We start from the raw sequence: 21,563 nt of genomic DNA, 5'->3' as shown, positions 1-21,563 counted from the left end.
TATAGCTCTTTGGTTTGTTGAGAGTATAGCTGCAGAGAGTTCAGTAACACTTTGAAAGGCCCCCTTCCCTCTTCTACTTCGCAACAGTCTTAGCGGTGAAATGTTATAGGCTGTGGTCTAAGTCTAAAGGTATAATGGATCTTAGGCCAAGAGTGAATTCATTCTTCTTCTAAGGGAGAATGTGAATTGTTAATGTTCACTTGGTCAAGCTGTGCTTTCATCTATAGCTTTAAAATGCTTTTATGGTAGAAACATCTATTTATACACCACTTTCCCTCGCCAAAACCCTTTCTGCATACTTGGTCTCAGGAAGTCTAAGGACAGGTCCTAGAACACTAGCAGCTAGGAATATCACAAAACTAGTCCATGGTGAATTTGAGACAAGTCTTGTCCACACAGTTCAATAAAACACACACACACCCCTTTTTCTGACTTCAATGGGACTGAAATTAGTATCGACACTTTTGAAGAACGTATTAATTATCTAAACTATATGTTCCTTCATTCTTTAAGGGCTATGGCTTGGAGCTTATCAATTCTGCAACTAATAAGGACAACACCTTAGGTCTGCATTTTTTTCTTCCTCATGAAGAGTCATATATTTTGTGCCATTTCAGTTTCTTTTATCACTTTGAGGCTCTTTATAAAGTGCTTGTATTATTTAGCAGGTAAATAAGTAAACACTGATATTACATTGCTAATTCTAATTTTCCAATTCAATAAGGAAACACATTTTGTTTTTGGTTCCACATAACGAAAAAAAATAACACTTTTGAAATGATTAGTATAATAATTAAAATGTATGTGCTATGCACCATCCTTCTAATTTTGCAGAAAACATTCCATGTCACCTTTAATTTTCTCACATTCCTTTCAATTTTCCTATAATTCAAATAGGGAAAATAGAATATTTTTCATAAGTGGTAATAATGAAATAAAAGAAATTGATTAAAAATATTTCTATTAATTACATACTTTTAATTACCATATCCACAACCTTTTCCTAGATCAGATGCTCTTTGATCTCTCTTCGTAGGAAAAAAGGTATGGTAAAGTCTCCCTTACCCGAGTTAGTTAGGGAGACCTATCATCCCAGTTTGCCTGGGACTCAGTATTAGCACTGAATGCTCTCAGTCCAGGGAAACCAGGATGGTTGGTCACCCTAACTCCAGTTCTCCCTCCATCTAATTTCTCTTCTTGCCTTCACATCAAAATTTCTCCACTGAGTATTCCACACTCTTCTTCTCCATGTCTTAACGCTCCAATTTACTCCTGAACTTGCTGCAACTATGCCTCTGCCTCAATGGTTGCATTCCTCTGGAGTTTGCCAGAATCTCCAATAACCTCCATCTTTTACCAAGGAGACTTGCCAGTCCTTACCTCAGTGGCCTCTGCTGCTGGATTTTATACTGCTGATCACACCCTCCTTGAAGTTCTTTATCCCCAAGGCTTATATAGTAGTCTGCCTTACCCATGGGGGACACATTCCAAAACCAACAGTGGATGCCTGAAATTGCAGATAGTACCAAACCCTATCTATTTTTTTCGTATACATACATCCCTATGATAAAATCTAATTTATAAATTAGGCACAGGAAAAGATTAACAACAATAATACAATAGAATAATTATAAAAATATACTGCAATAAAAGTTAGGTGAATGTGGTCTCTCTCTCTCTCTCTCTCTCTCTCTCTCTCTCTCTCTCTCTCAAAATATCTTATTGTACTGTCCTCATCCATCTTGTGATGATGTGAGATGACAAAATGCCTAGCAAGGAGATGAAGTGAGGTGAACGAAGTAGGCATTGTGATGTATGTTAGGCTATTACTGACCTCATGACCTTAAGTCAGGAGGATCATCTGCTTCCTGACCATGGTTGACTGCTGGTATCTAAAACTATGGAAAACAAAACCACAGATAAGGGAGGACTACTGTATAACATCATGGTTTCTTAGTCTCTGATACTATTCTTTTTGACTCTTATTAATGAGATCATCTCTCTCCACTTGTTTTCTGAAAGATGCTTTTTCTTAAGATTCCATACTCAGTCTTCTTCCCTTATTATTCTATAAACCCTTTCCCTGGATGATCTCACATACTTTCATGCTTTGAGCCCTTCCCTAGATAGAAACTATACTTGCTATCCAGACTTCTCTTGTGAGCCAACTACCTGCTAAACATCTGTACCTGTATATCTCAGAGGCACTTCGATAATTTAGCATTTTTAATATGGCCTTTTAATTACCTTCACTATGATCTTCTTGCTCTCTCCTCTTTGTCATTGTAATAACCAACTATAATTCACCTATGCTAAAATTTTAATGTTATCCTTGATTATATTCTTTTTTGTCTCCACTGATCCAGTAAGTTGTTCAATTTTAACTCCTAAATAGTTCAATTGGTCCTTCTCTCTCCATTCTTTATCATTTCCTAGTTTCAAGAAATTTCCTTTTGTCTGAAATATCACTGCTATAGCCTCCCAAATCATCATATTTCTCTAGCCTTGCCTCAAAATCCTACTTAATAGAACTTAATAGTTTCAGGTACATAGCACATAGTATAGTGTTTCCCACAGCATTACTTATATAAACCCATGTAGACACCTTTACTATTGTATTTACCACAAGCAAACTATTACCTACTTATCAGCGCCCCACACCCACCCCCAAGACTATAAACTTCTTAAGAGAGGAGTAATGCTTATTTACCTTTGTATCCCCAGTGTGTGCCTCTGTGCCTGGCATGTGGTATGGCCCAATCAGTTACTGAGCAGGTAGATGGTCAACCCAATCACCAACTATGTGCTTTCTGGGCTTTATTACTATCCTTCCCCCACCCTCTCTTCTAAAGGAATGGGGCTATGGCTTATGATTCTACCTACATATTATCAAAAATACTTCACATGTATATGCTTAATAACTAGTTACAGAATGAATAAATGAAAGAAAGGAAGAAAGAAAGAAAGAAAGAAAGGAAAAATGTTTAGACTCTCAGGGTAACTGCATACAATGAATTAATGTTTTGATGCTCAATCACAGATATAACTTACAAGTAGTTTAAAAGCTCAAATAATTCTAAATATACTTTCCTTTAAGCCTTCAGATTGGTTAGAAAAGATATTCACACATAAATGAGAAATTCATTAAATATTTTGTACATGCTGAATTCTTATTAAATGTGTTCAATTGTAATGTGTTTAATTTTTTATACCCCTTAAAAATGGCTTAACCTTGAGAGTACTAAAGGCGTTTTATATTTTGTATAACTTTAGGGATATAGTAAGTTTGCATATAAAACTCAGAGATTTATCTAGCACATGTTTAAATGGCATAAGAACATATCTTGCCAGTTTTAAAGAATTATACTTCAGAAATAAAACTTTAAAAACATTTTTATCATAATATTTTGAAATGAAAATATTGGAAGAGAATTATATACTGTTTGTAATTTTCAAGTGCATAATGTTTAAACTACTAACTTGGTTTTAATTTAGCTACAATTTTCAAAGCATATTTCATAAGACTTAATGAAAAATTAGGTACAACTTCTTTATTAATTCATTTTTATTGAGTTAAAAAGAAGAGTCTAAAATATTGTTAAAAATATGGATTTTTTTCTTTTCAGTTTTCACACACTCTTGTAACATTTAATGGTCCCTCTGGTATTCTTAGCTCATTTAACTAGTGTGATGAACATTACTATTATTTGCCAGATGTATAGTGTCTATAGAAAAGAATGCAGTTTTCAAGATTTTTTTTCCATCTGATTTAGTCCTTTGTATTTTACCAGAAGGTCAAAGCTGTACAGAATTTTAAAAAATATGTATCAAAATCTCTCCTTTTACTTTTATGAGAAATCATTATGCAGTACAAGGAAGATAGAAACCTATAGTATTTTGAGTGGGAAAGTAAGATAAGTGTAGATTATTTTCATTTTAAATTTTATTAACATTAAACAACCCATTGTTTATATAACACAATTCATTCACAATAATCAACTATCTTCAAATAAGTGTTTTCTATTTAAGGGCAGTAGTTTTACACAATAAAAAAATTGAATAGCATTTAAATGAAGCATAATGGGCTTCATATATGTACCAGAAGTGTTCAATGAATTCTGAAACTTAATTTAAATCCTTATGTTTATATACGAATAAGTAAGCTTGTATATTCATAGCTCTCCATATTTAGTAGTGCTGATTTTCAGTTTCAAAAAAATATAAGAGAAAATGAGTTGCACATTTGACTTCCAAAAATATCTGAACTTGCTACTTATGAGATATTTAATTCTTGAAAATTTGTGGGAGTATTTATTTTCATTAAAACAAATTCACTTTGATTTCATATTTAAATGAACTAAAGTCTTAGTAAGAGTTTTCTAAGGTAGATAGTTTCTGGAAAGTTAAGTAAACAAGTTGGTTTTTACTCTAGTTTTACATACACATAGAAAAACACTTCAGGATCCTGCCACACTCAATCCTTTAGCACAGCTTTCATTTTTCTTAATTCAGAGAGAAATAGCCCTATATCTCAAATATAGCTGAGGGTAGCCAATTCATCCCCGTTTGCCTAAGACATTCCAATAAAATGAAAATCCCACGTCCTGGGAAATCCCATAGCCCCAGAAAATCCGAGACAGTTGGTAAACCTACTGAGAGATAACCTAAACTTTGAAACTTTGAGATAAAAAGCCTTACCTTAACGTCATTGGTGTTCATTCTTGTCCCCTCCTTTCCCACAAAAATATCATCAATATCCACAAGAATATACCTGTCCAAGGACAGTGTCAGCCTGTTTCCTGACAAGAAGGAGACAGCATCTATGAAGATGAGCTTGTGCAACCAAAAGTTCAAGTTGTTGCCAAAAAAAACTCTTTGAATTCCATCATGAAGTCCCAAGTCATGTATGACAGTGGCATAAAAAGCACCTTTAGAGATAGGAGGAGAAAGGTTTTCTGGGGTCTTTACTTTGGCAAATATTACCGGTTGGTAGGCTGAGTGATTAATCTGGAACACTGTCCAGTCAGTTCCAGGTAAAGAACCTTTTTCAAGTTTGGAAGATTTGGTCACACGAAGCAATGGAGAATGAGGATTAATACAACAATCTTTTACTGCAAGATTTCCGTATATGGAAAAAGGGAAACCTTTTAACTGAAAGCTCTGTGAGCTCTTCTCACTAGTTTTGTGGAATCCAATGACAGCCACACCATATTCCACACAGTATTTATCTAACAGGCTTCGGTTCCAAGAGTCCATGTTTATATACTTTAATATATTCTCATAAATAACGAGAATATATTTGCCTTTAGCTTTTTCTATAAGTGCTGGGAGATCCCCCTTTCCAGGAGCAATTTCAATGTGATACTGGAATCTACTCGATTCTAGAATCATAATTATGTCTTGACCAAGTGATGAGTATTGGCTCTCCACAAACACCAGGACTGTGGGGTCTGTCTTCGGGGCATCAGAAAGCTTCATTGTCTTGACTTCCATGAGCCTGTATGGTGGGTGCTGGAAGTCCCCACAGTCTACTTCTGACATTAGCTCAGAGGGTTCATTTTCCTGTTTGTAGCCACTGTACAGGTAATATGCAGAAATAATAATGCTCACCATACAAAATGTGGCAAGCAGAATAACAGTCCTTTGAAAGTGTCTGTGAAGCTTCATGATAAAACTCATGCTGTATATGCTTTCCTCAGACTGTTCCAATAGAAGCACCATAAAAAAGAAGAAAAGATGGTGTTCAGCTACTTTTCCAGTCTCAGTCGATAGTTTATGTCACCATTGCAGCGCATTTGTATCACTTGATCAGGACTCACAGAAAATATAGTCTGAAAAGCAGAATAAAATAGAATAGGATATCATACATTCATTCTGCAGCATTAAGTGAGCAAGGTTTTGTCCTGCTGATTGGCACAAATGGCAAGCTGTTAGGCAGATGGACTGGTGTATATGGTTGGTAAGAAAGCCTTTTTGTTTCTCCCATAGTGTATGGTTAGCAAGAAAACCTCTTTTTCTTTTGCCCAGATATGGATGAGGACACGGGAGGGACAGAAACAGGAAAATCTCTATCCTTTGTATAGAAAATACACTGGGCTAACAAGAAATTTCCTTTTATTCGTCGAGCTTTGCATCAAACTCTGTAATATATAACTAAGACCCCAAAGAGGTCACTGGAGCCACACACTGCCACATGATGTAATGCACACACACTGCATATGTATTTAACTACATATACTGAAAATTCAAAGAAGTTTGGACATATTTCATTAAGTGCTCCAATTAAGACATTAGATTCTGATTTTTGGAAAAGAGCTCATTAATTACATGAAAAAAGTACTATATAAGTGTTTTTTTTAAATCAATGAAAATAACTAAAACTTCATGAAATACCTTGTCATGCTATAGTTTCGAATCCCTTTAAAGTCTTACTAATCTTAGAAAAATGTAGTAGCTTTTGAAAGATAACAAGAAAGAAAAATGAGGGCTTCTTAGAGCAGAAGTTTATTAGAGTCTTATGGTCCTGGAAATATCATAGAATACAAAAAAAAAAGATTAAGAAAGGTACTATCCATAAGGCAGGCTGAAAGGTTCACTGCACCTCTACCTCTTATTAATTGTGTCACTTTGGCCCCAGTACCTTCTAAGTAAAATTATAAGGTTAGAATAAATGATCACCAAGAATATTCTGGCTCTAAGATCCTGTGATATTCACCCATGAAATTAGCGGCGAACAGTACTTTGAATAATATATGTTTATCTTTATGAATAATACATTCTGGAGTATAACTGTAGGATGTTTGTAGGATAAATAGGATACTTATAAGTAGGATATTTATCCTGTAAATTATATATTGTAATTATTCATTCAAATGTTTAGGGTACCTATGTCATTCATTCAAATATTTATGGGATAACTATATTTCTATTTAAAACATAAATGGTCAACATAGTGAATTTTTAAAGCGTCCAAAACTATAGATACAGTAACTAGCATGACAATAATATATGGTTGCTGATTAGAGACAAATGACTGTAATGAGACAAGAAAAGAGACCATGGCAAGTGGGGAAGGCTATATCAAGGGGACATAGGATTTGGGTAGAGCCTTGAAGGAGGAGGGTAATAAAAGTAGGCATCTGAGATAGAGGAAACTTTATAGAGGCAGGAGTGAGAACCATATTGGGCAAGGAATACTGATGAGGAGTGGAAGGCAATGGTATGAAATACCTAAAAAATAAATTTTCACAGAGTATAGGTAACTCAGGTTATGCAGAGATTTGATAGTGCAGAAATTCATGGTTGAGAAAACCCACATGGAACCTTTATACTTTCCTGATTTGGAGAATAACATGAGAAGCATGAGATTTTTCAGGAAAATGAACTGATAATCAATACATGGAAGATATCCTAGAGCACTGTCAGAGTCAAGGCTGGCAAGCCAGTGCAGGCTCATTTCTCATAAGCCAGCCACTGTTAGTGATCATAGGTCAGGAAGAACGTGGGAAGGGACAAGTCTGAGGGACACTGCAAAGAAAGAAGGAGCAGAACATGTGGGTCTGTGGTACACCACCACTCTGCCAAGTAAAATGCCATCAAGTGATCTGGCATGCTTGAAAATAAGCCTAATATAAAGGATAACATTCTGCTCTTTTAAACATTCTAGTGTAGATGTAGGTATAATTTAAGCAGATCAAAATTACCAGGACAACTGAGAGTTTCCATTGTAATTGTAGTTATTTCATTTTGAAAAGTAATTGCACTTTAAAAGTTACGTACATACTTATAAATAATATAATATTCTGGAGTATAACAGCAGTATACAAAATCTCACATCTTTCTATGCCTCCATTTCAATTTTAGCTGCGGAGTGTTTTTGAATAGATACAAAATGTATTACCACATTTTGCATTTCAGATAGCAGTGTTTCCTAGTTTGTTCTTATTGTCAGAAGTGAAGGCATGTAACTCATACTAATCTCATCTGTGATGAGGCAAAGTGGTGAGGAGTATTTGCTCTCAGTATGTAGGATGGGTATGAGGAACCTATCAAAGCTACCTTCTCCATTAGCAAATAGGAAATACTGAAAGACATCTCTTTTCCATTAACCTCTTCAGGTTTCCTCCTGAAGCCAAGGGTATTCCAGTGTATGGCTCTGAGGGTAGGATTTGGTCTAAGATATTTAAATGGATACATTAAGATTCTCTAAGTTTCATCTAAACCTTTTTGACAGCGTATCTCATTTTGCTGTGGCCAAATTTGGTCTCTAGTACAGACTCTTAAAAGTTATGGTTCTTACTGCAACCTCATCCACCAACTACTTCCCATTCTCTGTATGTCTGTTAGCTATGAAAATCTCAGAATGGACTGCAATGTTGCTGTCACTCCTTTTGCACGGGATGACGCTGTAGCAGCTTCTCCTGAGCCCTTCACTTGTGGGGCATCACCAGGTGGGGAAGACAGGTACATGTGGAAAACTAAGCCCCTCCACACAGTTCCCCTGTGAAATCTTCTCAGATGGAGCTGACCCTCCAAACTTGGTAAGACCAGCAGTTACACATGGCCATTGTAGAAATGATATCTTCTTTGCAATTCTTGACAACTATTGTAATTAAAATGTTGTTTAAAGTCAGTCTCCCTTGTCTAACTGTAGACCCTAAGAGAGTGGAGATAAGGCCTCTTTTGTCTATCATTGAGCCCCTAGTGCCAGGCACAGGGTAAGCACCCAATGACTATTTGTAGAATCAGTTGAATACAATGGCATATTAACCTTAGAAGTTAATTCGACACTTCTACTTTATTCTAATGTCATAATTTATATTTAAAGTTACACATTACTATTAATATGATTATAATTATCTATACATTAGCTGGATTTAATGTCTTTTTTACTTAATACTAAGAAAATATAATCATACCATCCTAACATAGGATAAAAAAAGCCACTATGGTAGATATTAAATCTGAACCCGCCCAAAGATACCGATCAATTGATTATTCTGCAATCAGTCATTGGGAATTTGTTGAACACTCACTTTGGGCTTAGTGCTGTATTAGGTGCAGGAGACACCACAGAAGTAGTATTAAGAATTATTCTTGTCTGCAGAAGCATGGTCTCCATTGGGGAACATGACTTGTGAAAAAACAGCCAACACTATGTTTCACATACTAGGTAGTGATTTATGCTGTACAGACTATGTTTGTTACAAGTTTCAAAGCAAAGAGCAAGAAAGATTAATGAAATTTAGGAAAGCAGTTTTTAACAGTGATGGTGCTTGAGGGGGGCATGGCGTGATGAGCAAGATCTGGATATGAGAATGGGATGAACGTGTCAGGAAAAATACCTGGTGAAGGGTGTGCCTGGCTGGCTCATCAGCAGAGCATGGGACTCAATCTTGGGGTCATGAGTTCAAGCTCCACATTGGGTGTAGAGCTTATTAAAATACCTGGCAAGGTTGGGGCACCTGGGTGCCTCAGTCGATTAAGTGTTTGACTTCTGCTCAGATCATGATCTCACAGTTCATGGGTTCAAGCCCCAAGTCAGGCTCTGTGCTAACAGTGCAGAGCCTGCTTGGGATTCTCTCTCTCGCTGCCCCTCCCCCACTGGTGCATGCACACATGCTCTCTCTCTCTCTCTCTAATAAATACACACACACACACACACACACACACAAATACATATATATAAATAAAATAAATAAACTTAAAAAATACTTGACAAGTTTGAAGAAATGAAATAGTTACAGTGTTTACCTGAGAGTGAGACTATAATAAGATACTATGTGTTGGGGTGAAAACAGAAATAAGACTTCATTCAAGGAGTCCTGCAGATTAATGAGTGTCCTTAGAAAGGGCTGTGAAGCACAAAAGTGTCAACTTAGAAATAGCACTATATGTGTCTGAACAGAAAAGAGACAATAAAAATCATGTTTACAGAGGATTAGTGTAGCAGTAGTATCCAGAATGGACAGATAGCACTCACATGAACAGAGAGAGTATATGCTATATTGTAGAGTGAAGAAGGGGATGGAGTCGAGATCCCCAGCTAAGGGGCTGGTGCACAATCCAGGTGGAGAGTGGTGCATGTCCAGACTAAGGAGGTTATCAGGGGGAGTGAAAATGAAAAGAGATGGGAGAGAAAAAAAAGAAAGGATTATTGATAAATTATGGTTGGGGGAGTAGGGAGGCTTGGGGACTAGAAGAATAAAAGTGCCAGTAATAGAAACACAAAAGCGAAGAGTGGAAATTGGCATGAGCTAATGATGTGCAACTAAGGTTCAGACAGGTGACTGAATGATGCATAGGGAGAGAGAGCAAAATCACAATGTTCTATAAAATAGCTGGATGTTGACAAAAAAGACAAGGAAACATTTGAAATTAATGGGTCATAGGCACATCTGGATATGCTACACAAACTCAATTCCTGAGGAAAGCCTTTCCTGACCAACTCTACCCTTCCTCCTTTAGACCAGATACCCAGATTATGTAATCTAATTACAATTACTTTTTGTTTGAGGCCTTTATCACAACTCTTACTAAATATTATTAGCAACATTGTTTGCTTAATGTCTCTCTTTCCAAGGGTATAGGGTTTGTGTCATTCCCAGTAATCTTTCAAACAAGAAACAGGATAAACAACATTTTTAAATGCCAAAAAAGAGCAAGACGTGCTTCAGTATAGTGATGATTGTATTCTTGAAGTGTTCTCACAAAAATACACTGGAAATTACAGACTTGCATGGTCTGAAAGAGTTCCCTGAATGACTAAAGAACAGACACACCAGCTTGCATGTCAGAGAGTTTCCATGGACACAACTGTCTTTACAAGTACAGAGCTGACCATTGTGGTTGCTTTGGGATGCCTATTCAACCTATGATGGGGAATATGCTGAATGACCAAGGAAGTGTAAATTAAATTTAGAAAATCAACAAACCACTTAGGCAGGCATTGTGGAATAGAGCAGATACAGGAAAGCTGAAAGGTTGGACTGGTTAGAAACATCACCACTTCATCAGGATTTCCTATGAGGCACACCAAAGGAAATCACATCATATAGGAAGGTAGAATTAATAACAACAACACAGCCAAACTAGTGAACACTTACTACATGCCAACATGGTGTTGGGCCCTTTAAAAGTTAAGTAACCTGTCCAAGATGCCACCACTCATAGAGGTTGAACTGAAATTGGAACTCGACAGTCTGCATTGAAGATGCCATACACCTGGGAAAGCAACTGCAGCATGCACGTTTGGGAACATGTAGCAAATGGATACTGGGTAGTTATTATCTTGAGATGCTGCAGTTTCTGCATATGAAAATGGGGGTACTTGAGATACCTATTAATAGAGTTCTAATGAGAATTATGAGATAAACTACAGAAAGCTCTTAGAAAACTGTCAGACACATAGAATGAATATGTTACATGTTACCTGTGATGATGATGATGTTAATGATGATGATGACGATGATGATGATATTGATGATGATGATGATGATATTGATGATGATGATGACATAAATAACATAGGAAATGTGAAATATCTGAAGATGGCCAATTAGAATTCACTAAGAATTTTAAAGGGACAGCTACAAGCATTCCAGTGTAAGCAGAGTTGTGGGAGATATAGGAAGTCCACCTTTGATGTAGGAAGCTAAAGTTAGATGGGTCTCAGAACAGAGGAAGAGACTCAGTCAGAGGCATAACCCAGCATCATGTTCATCCTTGGGCTTCTTCTCATTCCTCCCCATTACCCCAGATGAACTTACGCACTCAATGGCTTTCACTGCCACCCATGCTCTAATAAGTTCCAAATGTTTATTTTTAAGTCCACCCTCCTTCCTCTGAGCTTTAGGATTGCAAATTGAACTATCAACTTGATATAACAACAACTCACAGTAACTCTATTCTTTCTCATTATATGGCAACCACTGTTTAGCTCTACTGGAATTGTGTCACAAGAAAACTCAACTTATCTAAAATTGAATTATGATCTACTGTCTAAAATTGTCTTCATCTCCCTGCAACCATGTAGTGCCTTATCCTTGACACCTTCTTTTCCCTCACCTCGGCTCATCTACATAAACCCAAGTCCTCTCATTTCCATTTCCCAAAACTCACCTCGCCTCTTCAGTACACTTCTCTCCTTTCTGAGGCAATGTTCTTCTCACTTGAACTACCACAACAGCTAGCCTCATCATAAACACTCTTGGCTCCTTTTATACTTTTCTCAGCCCAGCATCAAAGCACAAATCTGACTGATTCTTCCTAGCAGAAAATGTATCCATGGCTGCCTATTTCACTTACTGATTAAAATGCAAATTTCTATACATTCCCCACAAGACACTGTGAGGAATGCTTCCAACTCTTACATCCCAGGTCTGATTCAAGGGTGTGCTTCCCTCCAAGTTCCAGGTAAATTGGAAGAGACAGCCTCTTTTCTGACTCAGCGTCTTCTCACATGCTGTTCTCTTTGTCTAGAAGTTTTCTCCCATTTCCTCATCTGGCTCCATCCTCTAGAGCTCACAGCTCTAAGCATAAATATTCCTGCCTCGCAAAAGCCTCCTTGATTCCCCAGATCTGTTGTGTCTCCCCTTTACACCCTGTCACATCACCATCTAGTTTACCTCTGCAGCATATCCAATACTTAAAATTAGTCATGTGCGACTGTGTGCATTTCTCCATAGGTTAGAAGCATCTGTAAGTACCTGTCCTGATCACCTCTATATTCTTGATATCAATACAGTGACTGAAGTAAGAACATCCCACTGAATTGTTAAATGAGTGAGAAAAGAGCCTGCACTAAATTTTACAAATAGTAGCTGCATTCACAAACTAGAGTAGTCAGTAAGTCCAACCATCTTCCATGAATGGGTACCTCCATCAATCACATTGGCCTCAGTCAGGTGATAATATAAACACTGTGAATGGCAGCAGCCACTTTGTCCACAGCTATAAATCAGTCACATCCAGAATACACCTTTCATTGAATATTACTCAAATATCTATTTTTCCCATTCTGATATTTTTTTCAGAATTCAGCATGTCTGGGGTTGTTTTGCAATGCATCTGTTTTTAAAAAGGAAAACACCTGTTTTCCACCAAGGAAACTTTAGGCATTCTTTAATTATATGCCATTAACAAAAGGCAGAGGGAGAAATTATTTATTGGAATTATAAGCAATTCCATATACATACTGAAGAACTGAATCTATGCACACATGCATGTTGCAAAATATTACAGTATCTGCACAGTGACACACCTACTTGTCACTCCGTAACCTATCCTTTCTCTTCCACTAACACCCACCATCATCCCAAAGTAAAAATCAATTTCTAAATGAAATAGAATCACGTTGACGTTGGCAGTACAAGAAATGTGAGAAAAAGATTGCCATCTGGAAAATGAGTATTAATAACTGAAGAACTTCAGGTTCTAACATAAATGAAAGATATTTAAAAGATCTTGACAACATTCTCTTTTCACAAAATTAACTGTATTTTATGGTGTTGAAAAATGCATTGGGAGGCCTCAAACACATTACGAATTTGCTAAAAGTAATTTAGTAGTATTAAAAATTGACAAAGAACATGCTCTTCTCTGGGAAAAAAAAATGTGTGAAATTGTGTCATGTTAATTGAACCCCGCTGTGGTAGGCAAGGCAGATGCTGATTTGCATGGAGTACGACCAAGAATACACTCTGTCTCTAGAACTGTGGTTTTACTTTAGGATGGATAGGCAAATAGCTGCACTTGGGGGCATTAGTTTTGTTTGATACATTAAATGGAAAAGTGCTGTTCTATTGCCATTTTCCCTCCTTCTTTGTATTTAGAAATTATGAAGGAAAGGATACTTTTGTTCCCCTCTCTCAGTGCTGTGCCATCCAGCGAGGTAACACAAGAAAACGTCCCCACTACTGCTTGCCCTTTGTTCTGTCTGTATGACTTAAAGGAGAAAATGTCTCTCAAATCCCCTTAAATTGAGCTACAATGTATGCAGCAATGTATTCCTGCCTAATCGCAGGGCATTATGACTACTGCCGATGCAGCTTTCAGGATCTAATACAACCTTTGTCATTTTTATTCTTCTTCAGAGTCATGGGAACAAGATTATTAACCAAGTCTCTCCTTGTTTGCCTGCATCATAAGATGTAAAGTTACAGATGAGCTTTTGGCTATGTTTTAGGGTGGGTTATATGAACTGGAGAAGCAAAGGCAGCCAATCTGCAGGAAGGATAATGCAAAGAGAGCAGAGAGGAGCAATGAAGAAATATAATAGGGAGACCTAGGAAATCTGAGGTCCTGGTTCTATTACCCTCTATCCTATGGAGGCATCAACAAAGAAGTCAGATAAATTCTTCCGTTGTTACCCTAGGCATCTTTTAGAACAAGTGACACTCAATCCAATTGGTATATCACGGGAGAAGAAAGAAATCACCTAAACTGGACCATCTATACTCCATTAGGGAAGGCACCACCTGTAATGGTCTTGGGCACTGCTTTAAGCATGACACAATAATAGGTGCCAAGTAAGTATCTCTTGAAGGAATAAATGATCATTTCATATGTAGGAGTACGTAAGGGTAGAAGTGGTAGAAATGATTTGAAGTGGTATGTGAATTGCCTCTGTTATATCAAGAGGCATATCAAGCACAAATACTTGAAAACATAGAGATAATATAGTGATTAAGAGCATGTGCATTGAGCCAGACGCAAACTGAATCCCATTTTTACCATTTGCAAGGATATGATCTTAGAAAGGTAACTTCTCAGTGTCTCGAGTTCCTCATTTATGACATGGAAATAATTAGAGCTTCTACCTCAAATAATCTTTGTGAAGATTACATGAGCTAAAAATTAGTATGTCAGTGCTTAGAACAGTACCTGGTACAAAGTAACCATTCTAGCAGTGGTAACTGTTATTTTTAAAAGTTTCATATCTATTACTAAATATCTAGACAACAGTACTAATCAACAAGTTTTGTATTATTCTTTAATTTTTTTCACGTCTGTTTGTCCTATCTTTCAGAACAATTTTCACAGTGTTGGACAACAAAGAAGACAGAAAACCATCTCTGAGAACATAATTTTCCAGGTAAGGGACCAAGGCCCAGAGCTAGCAAGAGGGGTTGTACATCTCTCATGGCAGAACCAGACCTAGAATTTATATGGTGCTTCATGTTATTCTGAAACATTGTAACCTAAGGAAAAAAAAAATTGAAAACGCAGTGTATGTAAAATGAATACCCATCATTGAGAAGCTAAAATGTTTTAGTATAAGACTTTAATATTTGATTTGTAAGCTCATGTTTGGCAATAGGTAATCAAGAGTTATAGCCCTCAGGAGGTGCCTAGGTGGCTCAGTTGGTTAAGCGTTGGACTTCGGCTCAGGTCATGATCTTGTCGTTCATGAGTTCAAGCCCCATATAGGCTCTGTGCTGACAGCTCAGAGCCGGGAGCTTGCTTTGGATTCTGTGTCTCCTTCTCTCTCTGCCTCTCCCCTGCTCTCTCTCTCTATCTGACATAAATAAATATTAAAAATTTTTTTTGAAAAAAAAAAAAGAGTTTCAGCCCTCAGTAATGTATCGGAATTTTTGTGAAATAATTTGTTATACACATTAATTATAGAGAAGCCTGATTTTTTTTTGTTATGCAACTTACATAAAATTGATGAAGAATGTTTAGAGTAACATGAAGGTCCTTTTGACATCCCAGACCTAAGGATATAGTTTTTATTAAGAACAAAGAAGCAAGAAAACAAACAAACAAAAGAAACCAATTGGTTTTCTACAACCAATTATTGGGCACTCTAAGAAAAAAAATTCCATTATAAAACAATTTTGAGCATTTTTCAAACTAATTATCATTATAATGTAAGCTGTTACTTTTGTGGCCTGGCAGCATTCTCTAATCTGGACAGGTCCTCAGAGGTCAGCCATGTCAGTGCAAATATGCTCGTCCTCAACAGCCACAGCACAGGAGACCGAACTTCTACTGTTCTTTCCTGTTGTCTAAACTGTTAAGTAATTATAAATCCAAGACATTCATTTAGTTGAGAATAGTGTTTTTTATCACCAATTCTATTTCTCTGTTTTTATAGTGCATATATACCACAAAGTATTTAAATATCATTTTCTTTGACTATATTTTATACCTCAACATATACATACTTAAGCTTAAAAGTTGGCACTAATCACTAAAGAACAGTTAAGACTTAACCAGGTTTCAAGGAAGTCACTTTAAGATTCCCTAAATTGAAAGAAAAATTTGTCATTTCTTTATGGTTTTGAAATTCTGAAATAGCAAGTTGACCACTGAATGTTTAGATTCTAGCTCATGATAACTTCTTCAGTAGAATATATATGGTCCAGAAAAATGAACCTCAAGTGCCTGGTTATCTCTTCCACAGTATTTTTTTTTCCAACAAACCTTTCAGTTACACCACAAATTACTGTAATAACTTGCTGTTATCTTCAGAAATAATACTTTCCTCAAGAAAATCTACTGAAAGAGAAGGTATACCAAACTCAACTGAACTAAACTATAACAAATCTCTCCAAAAAGAGATAAAAGTTTTACCTAAAAACATTTTAGTAACCTAAGGATCCTTCATTCTAAAACCTATGAAGAAATTAATTCATGTGACCAATTTAATAGCAATATTTACTTATACAAAGAAAGAAGACTTCTGTTTTACCATTAGAACCATAAAGAAAAACAATAAAAATATGAGAGATGGTAGATACTGGGTTAACTGGAGAAAGAAAGAAAAAAAGAGCTTCTGTTAGGGCAAGCCTCTTGATATGTTCAGTACTATTTTTCAGAAGAGTCTCTTTCAAATTTAATTTTGAAATCTCCTTCTCAAATACAATATTAATAGGACACTATAGTTGAAGAAAAAGGGGAAAATGCCCTTCAGCTGAATATCAGATGTCTGAGAGTTTGCCCTCCATATCATTCTCCTCTACGCTGAATAGCATTGTTCTGTAGTTGACAATATGATATTATCTAAGCACAAAGAAAAAGTGGGTTGGAGATCAGTTTCATATGTATCTCAATATTTGATTTCTATTTTACTCTAGTATGAAGATGTAGCTGTTTACTTAGGAGTGATTTCCTCAAAACTCTTCCCAGATTACAAATGTTGTACTTCAACGTGTATATAAAGAATATGAATAAAATTTCAACTTTAAATGAGTTTGAAGCTTAAATAGTTTCCAGATATTAGAAGAACTAGTTGGAAGATGAGCTTAAGTAAACCTCTTAAAGAATTTTAACCGGGTTCTTTTGGGGGGGGGGGGGAGTGGACATATTAAATGGAAGATACATGTATTTTCTTTTAGGGTTTCTATATTCAATACATAGGTTGATAATTTCTTTCCAGTTGCATCTAATTTTATTAACTATGTAATTTTAAATAATATTTATAAAATGAATTCCATCAAATAGAAAAGAGTGAGTATCATTACTGTCTACACAGGTAGTTATAGTTTAAATCTCTATAGTTTAAATCTCTAGTCCATCAAACAATAGACATGGGTTCTGTTTAATAATTTTGATGCAGAATAATTACAACTTGTTTGTGGAGATCTTTAACAATTATAAAGGATCATCTCCTTGATACTTCAATTTTACTTAAGGGAGAGAAGCTTTAAAATTACCTCAGAATGATAAGATATTTCTGTGTCTCATTTAACTTAATTGAAATACTCTATTTCTTCCACAAGAATAAAATCAGGCGCTTGTTTAATCCTGAAATTCTGAGATTAATTGAAAACAAAGTTGCTATCTCTTACCAAAAGCCCTCATATTATGGGTGAGCCGTTAATGGATAGTGTAAATAAACAGATGCACTTACCTGGAATGAGAGTTGAAAGCGCTGAAAATGCTTGCGAAAGTTTCAATGGATATAAAGGAAACTGAACAAGCAGCATCCACTACCAACGGCTCAGGCTGTTGGGCTTCACAAGTGGCAACAATACCAGTTCTGGCCCAGTGCTCTTGTGTTATGTAACATCTTATTAATATTAGCCATCAAACTGCTACCAAGCTGGTGAGGCACTAGAGGGCAAGAGTGTCACATGCAAGACCCGTCGCCAAGGGACAGGCTTTGGTACCACTTCGGGAAGACAGATGCTAACTAAGCTGATAAATAAAACGATGCCTGAACGCAACAGCAAACTTGTAATGTTCCTCAAAGAATATTTTAAATGTCAATTTTCTGACTAGCTGAAGAGTTAACAGGTTAATAAATATACATAAGCAAATAACCACACCCTGCAAAACTTTCGGGATTATATTTATAAACCTACAGTCAGTCATCCAGGAGGCTATTTTTTTTTTTCATTGTCTAAATACACTTATTTAAAACAGAAGAGGAAAGGCTAATTAAATAAAAACGAGTAAACGGTTTCAGGACCCCTTCAAACCGCGAGAAACTTGTCCGGCTCGAGGGTGCCACCTCCAGAGTCCGCATTGCAAGTCGCCCGGGTCGGGTGTCCGGGCGAGGACCGGCCCCCTCAGTCATCTGGCGATTACCTCGGGCTGCAGCCGTCCGCGGGATCCTCCTTCCCGGGGTCCTCGGCCTCGGCGACTCTCCGGGGCGGCCCCGCGGTCCGGGCGGCGTCCGGAGGCTTCGCGGTGGCGGGAGCCGGCCGGTGGGTGGAGGGGGGCGACGCAGACCGCCCTTCCCTCGCCCGGCGGGGGGTGGTCCCCGCGGACGCCGCCGGTGGGCGACTCGGCTGGTCCGGAGCGCAGGCGGCGCGGGGAGGGGAGCGGCTGCGGGGCGAGCGTGGCGGGCGCGCCGGGGACTCGTGCGCTCGCTCCGACGCGCACCGCGTCCCCGGGACCCGCCCGGCCGCGCCGCCGCCGCCCTCCCGCCGCCTCCCCGGTCCCGGCCCGCGCGCGCGCCCGCCCGGGGAAGGGGTGGGGACGAGGGCGGGAGCCCCGGGCTGGAGGCGCCTCGGTGCGCCCGCCTCAAGCCGGGGGTCGACTCTCCGGATCCGTGTGCCACACTCCAGGCGCGCGGATCCCGGGCGTCCCGCCCCTGGCGGCCCGTTCCGACGGCCCCTGGTGGCAGAGGGTGGAGGCTGCCAAGGATGAGACTGGTCGCGCCTCCTGGGAAGTGGGTGCGAATCCCTGAGGCGTCTCCAGGAAGGTGGGGGCGCACTTGCATCGTCCCTTCTGGTCTTGGCGTCTGTTGGTGACCTGACCTGGCAGCGTGTGGCGGTTGGCTTCCAGGTTGTAAACCAGAGTTGTCTCTGTTTGCCAGCTTTCTGAAAGGCCATGTGTTCCAGTTCCTGAAAACAAGTGGAAGACCAACAATTGAAGCAAAATTTTGGGTACAAGGTGTGAGGTTACGCTCCTTCAAAACTAGAGTTTGATTAGGAGCCTCAATCGAATGAATTTTTTAAATCTCATTTTGATCCACTAAACGTGGCAACATATGTGAGAGTTTAATAAGTGGGGATGGTGGGGGTCTTCTAACGGTTACTTGTAGTGGCTGTCTGTAATCTTGTTTTCCAGCTACTCACACCTCTTTATGGAAACATTTAGCCTGTTTATTTTGGCGAGTCCAACCACTGCCTCACCCTTTAGCCCATCTGCTTCAGGTAAACACCTACTCTGACCCACTGGGTGACCGTTACTCAGCTCTGATCATTGGAAGTGTTATGTCTTCCTAGTAGCTGGGATTAGTTTACAGAAAGGTATGTGACCAAGCCAGGCCAATCAGAGACAGTAAAGGCACCATCCAGGGACTTTTTTTTTTTGCCATCCCTCCCCCCCACGCCCGCCTAAGGAAGTGGACTGCCTTCTATTTGGACTTTGCAGAATGATATGTGAGCTTGGAACCTCTTGTGCCCCCGTAATGAAGTTTGAAAATGAAGCTAAATGAGGAATGCCTGGAAGTTGGAGAAAAGTTAAACCCAGATAGGGCTATATAAGCTCTGAATCCAGATACAAGATTGCATCTTGTTTTTCACTTTTCAAATATTAATCAATATATTCAGTTTTGCTTTAAGGCAGCTTGAGTTGAAATTTCTGTCCATTGGAAATGAGAGACCCAAATGATACAGAAATTAAACATTTGGGCTGTTTATTAACTTTATGAGGGCATTTGGACCTTTGATTAGATATTCCCATGCCCTGAAAGAGTCAGAGTGGAATTTTATTTATTTATTTTTGTTGTTTGGTTTTGTTTTTGAGAGAGAGAAGGAAGAGAGAGCAAGCGAGCATGTGCATGCAGGGGAGGGAGAGAGAAAATCTTAAGCAGACTCCACACCCAGAGAGGAGTGGTCCTGGGACTCTGTCTTACCACTGTGAGATCATGACCTGAGCTGAAATCAAAAGTCAGGCGCTTAACCGACTGAGCCACCCAGGTTCCCCGAGTTAGTTTGGGATTTTAGAAAGCTGGAAAGTTGTATATCCTTCTTGCTCTAAATGACAGAGAGCTTATAGAAATGACTGAACCCTTTACTGGTTCTGATAGCCTACAAAAATGTCAAGATGATAAAATTCTTTGGCCATATGACATGTATTAGATTGGTTTATTTTTAAAATTTTTTTCATTAGTGCCCCCACTTTGTGCCTTTCGGGAATTTTAAGAATGTGGATTTATTTTTTTTGTACTCCTTTTCAAAAAAGCCTGCTCTGTTATCTATATGATATTTCATCTGTAGCATATATTTATCATTTCAGTTATCAAAAAAATCATTGAACATTTATGAAGTGACCCTGGGAGTACAGTAGTATTTTAAAAATAAAAGAAAAGCAAAGCAGGAAACTTCCCTGCCTTTCAATGTATTGATGTGGGGATATTACTACTATTTACATAAATACTAAGGACCTCAAAAAATGGAAGTTCAGGCTTCTAGCAACCTCCAAGAAGCCTTGAGACAATATGAAATATTTTTGTCAGACCCACAGCTTCAAATGCAAAAGAAAGAGTCTGTAAACTAAATACCTATAGAAACCATTAAAAAGAAAAGAAAAACAAATTATGCACTTTTGTAAGTTGAAATAATTATTGTATTTAATGACTCTGGAATAAGGCTTTGAATCACAGTGACAGAGATTTAACAATTTTTAATAGGTTAAAAATTATTTGTATATTTTGATAGGTCTTTGGCCTTCATCTAAATGCTTCTATGTGGAAAGTGATGATTATAAAAGAATTTTGGGAATGTCATTTCAATTTGCATTCGTCTTCTATTTTTCAATGTCTAAATTAAAGCAATATATTATTCTAAGTAGTTTTTTAAAATGCAGATGTTTATAAAGAGCACATCAGTATTTCTGACATAAAATAGCTAGTAAATATATCACTTTTCTTGAAAAATATCCAGCTTGGATTTATAGTAATTAGTGACACTGTTCAGCTGTTGGAAAGTCAAGGCATGAAGATTTAAAAGAAAGTGTATTCTAGCTGGTAGCTGCTAACTCAGCTCAAAGAAGTGTACCCCAACTCTATTTATTATCTCAAGAGATGCTAAAGTGAAAATATATCAAAACCAAAAATCTCAGCAAAATGATTGGTTATGAGAAAAGGAAATGGAAGGGGTATC

The 21,563-nt window shown here is 37.8% G+C and overlaps 1 protein-coding gene and 1 long non-coding RNA gene across 2 annotated transcripts in view; one reads left to right on the top strand and one right to left on the bottom strand.

The window, feature by feature from the left end:
• Positions 1–5,830, bottom strand: part of LOC125923054 (bifunctional heparan sulfate N-deacetylase/N-sulfotransferase 3) — a 168,403-nt gene extending 162,573 nt beyond the window's left edge. Inside the window, exon 1 of the mRNA XM_049631088.1 lies at positions 4,699–5,830. Coding sequence (XP_049487045.1) covers positions 4,699–5,721 — 1,023 coding nt within the window. The 5' untranslated portion in view covers positions 5,722–5,830. The remainder of the gene's footprint in view (positions 1–4,698) is intronic.
• The window catches only part of LOC125923055 (uncharacterized), a 205,601-nt gene extending 189,456 nt beyond the window's left edge, over positions 1–16,145 (top strand). Inside the window, exons 3-5 of the long non-coding RNA XR_007457873.1 lie at positions 8,347–8,463; positions 14,386–14,528; positions 15,029–16,145. This is a non-coding gene — a long non-coding RNA (uncharacterized LOC125923055). The remainder of the gene's footprint in view (positions 1–8,346; positions 8,464–14,385; positions 14,529–15,028) is intronic.
• The last annotated feature ends 5,418 nt before the right edge of the window (positions 16,146–21,563 follow it).

The sequence above is a fragment of the Panthera uncia genome, chromosome B1, assembly GCF_023721935.1.
Source record: "Panthera uncia isolate 11264 chromosome B1, Puncia_PCG_1.0, whole genome shotgun sequence".
NCBI classification, from domain to species: Eukaryota; Metazoa; Chordata; class Mammalia; order Carnivora; family Felidae; genus Panthera; species Panthera uncia.
This window is presented reverse-complemented; position numbering and strand designations above follow the sequence as displayed.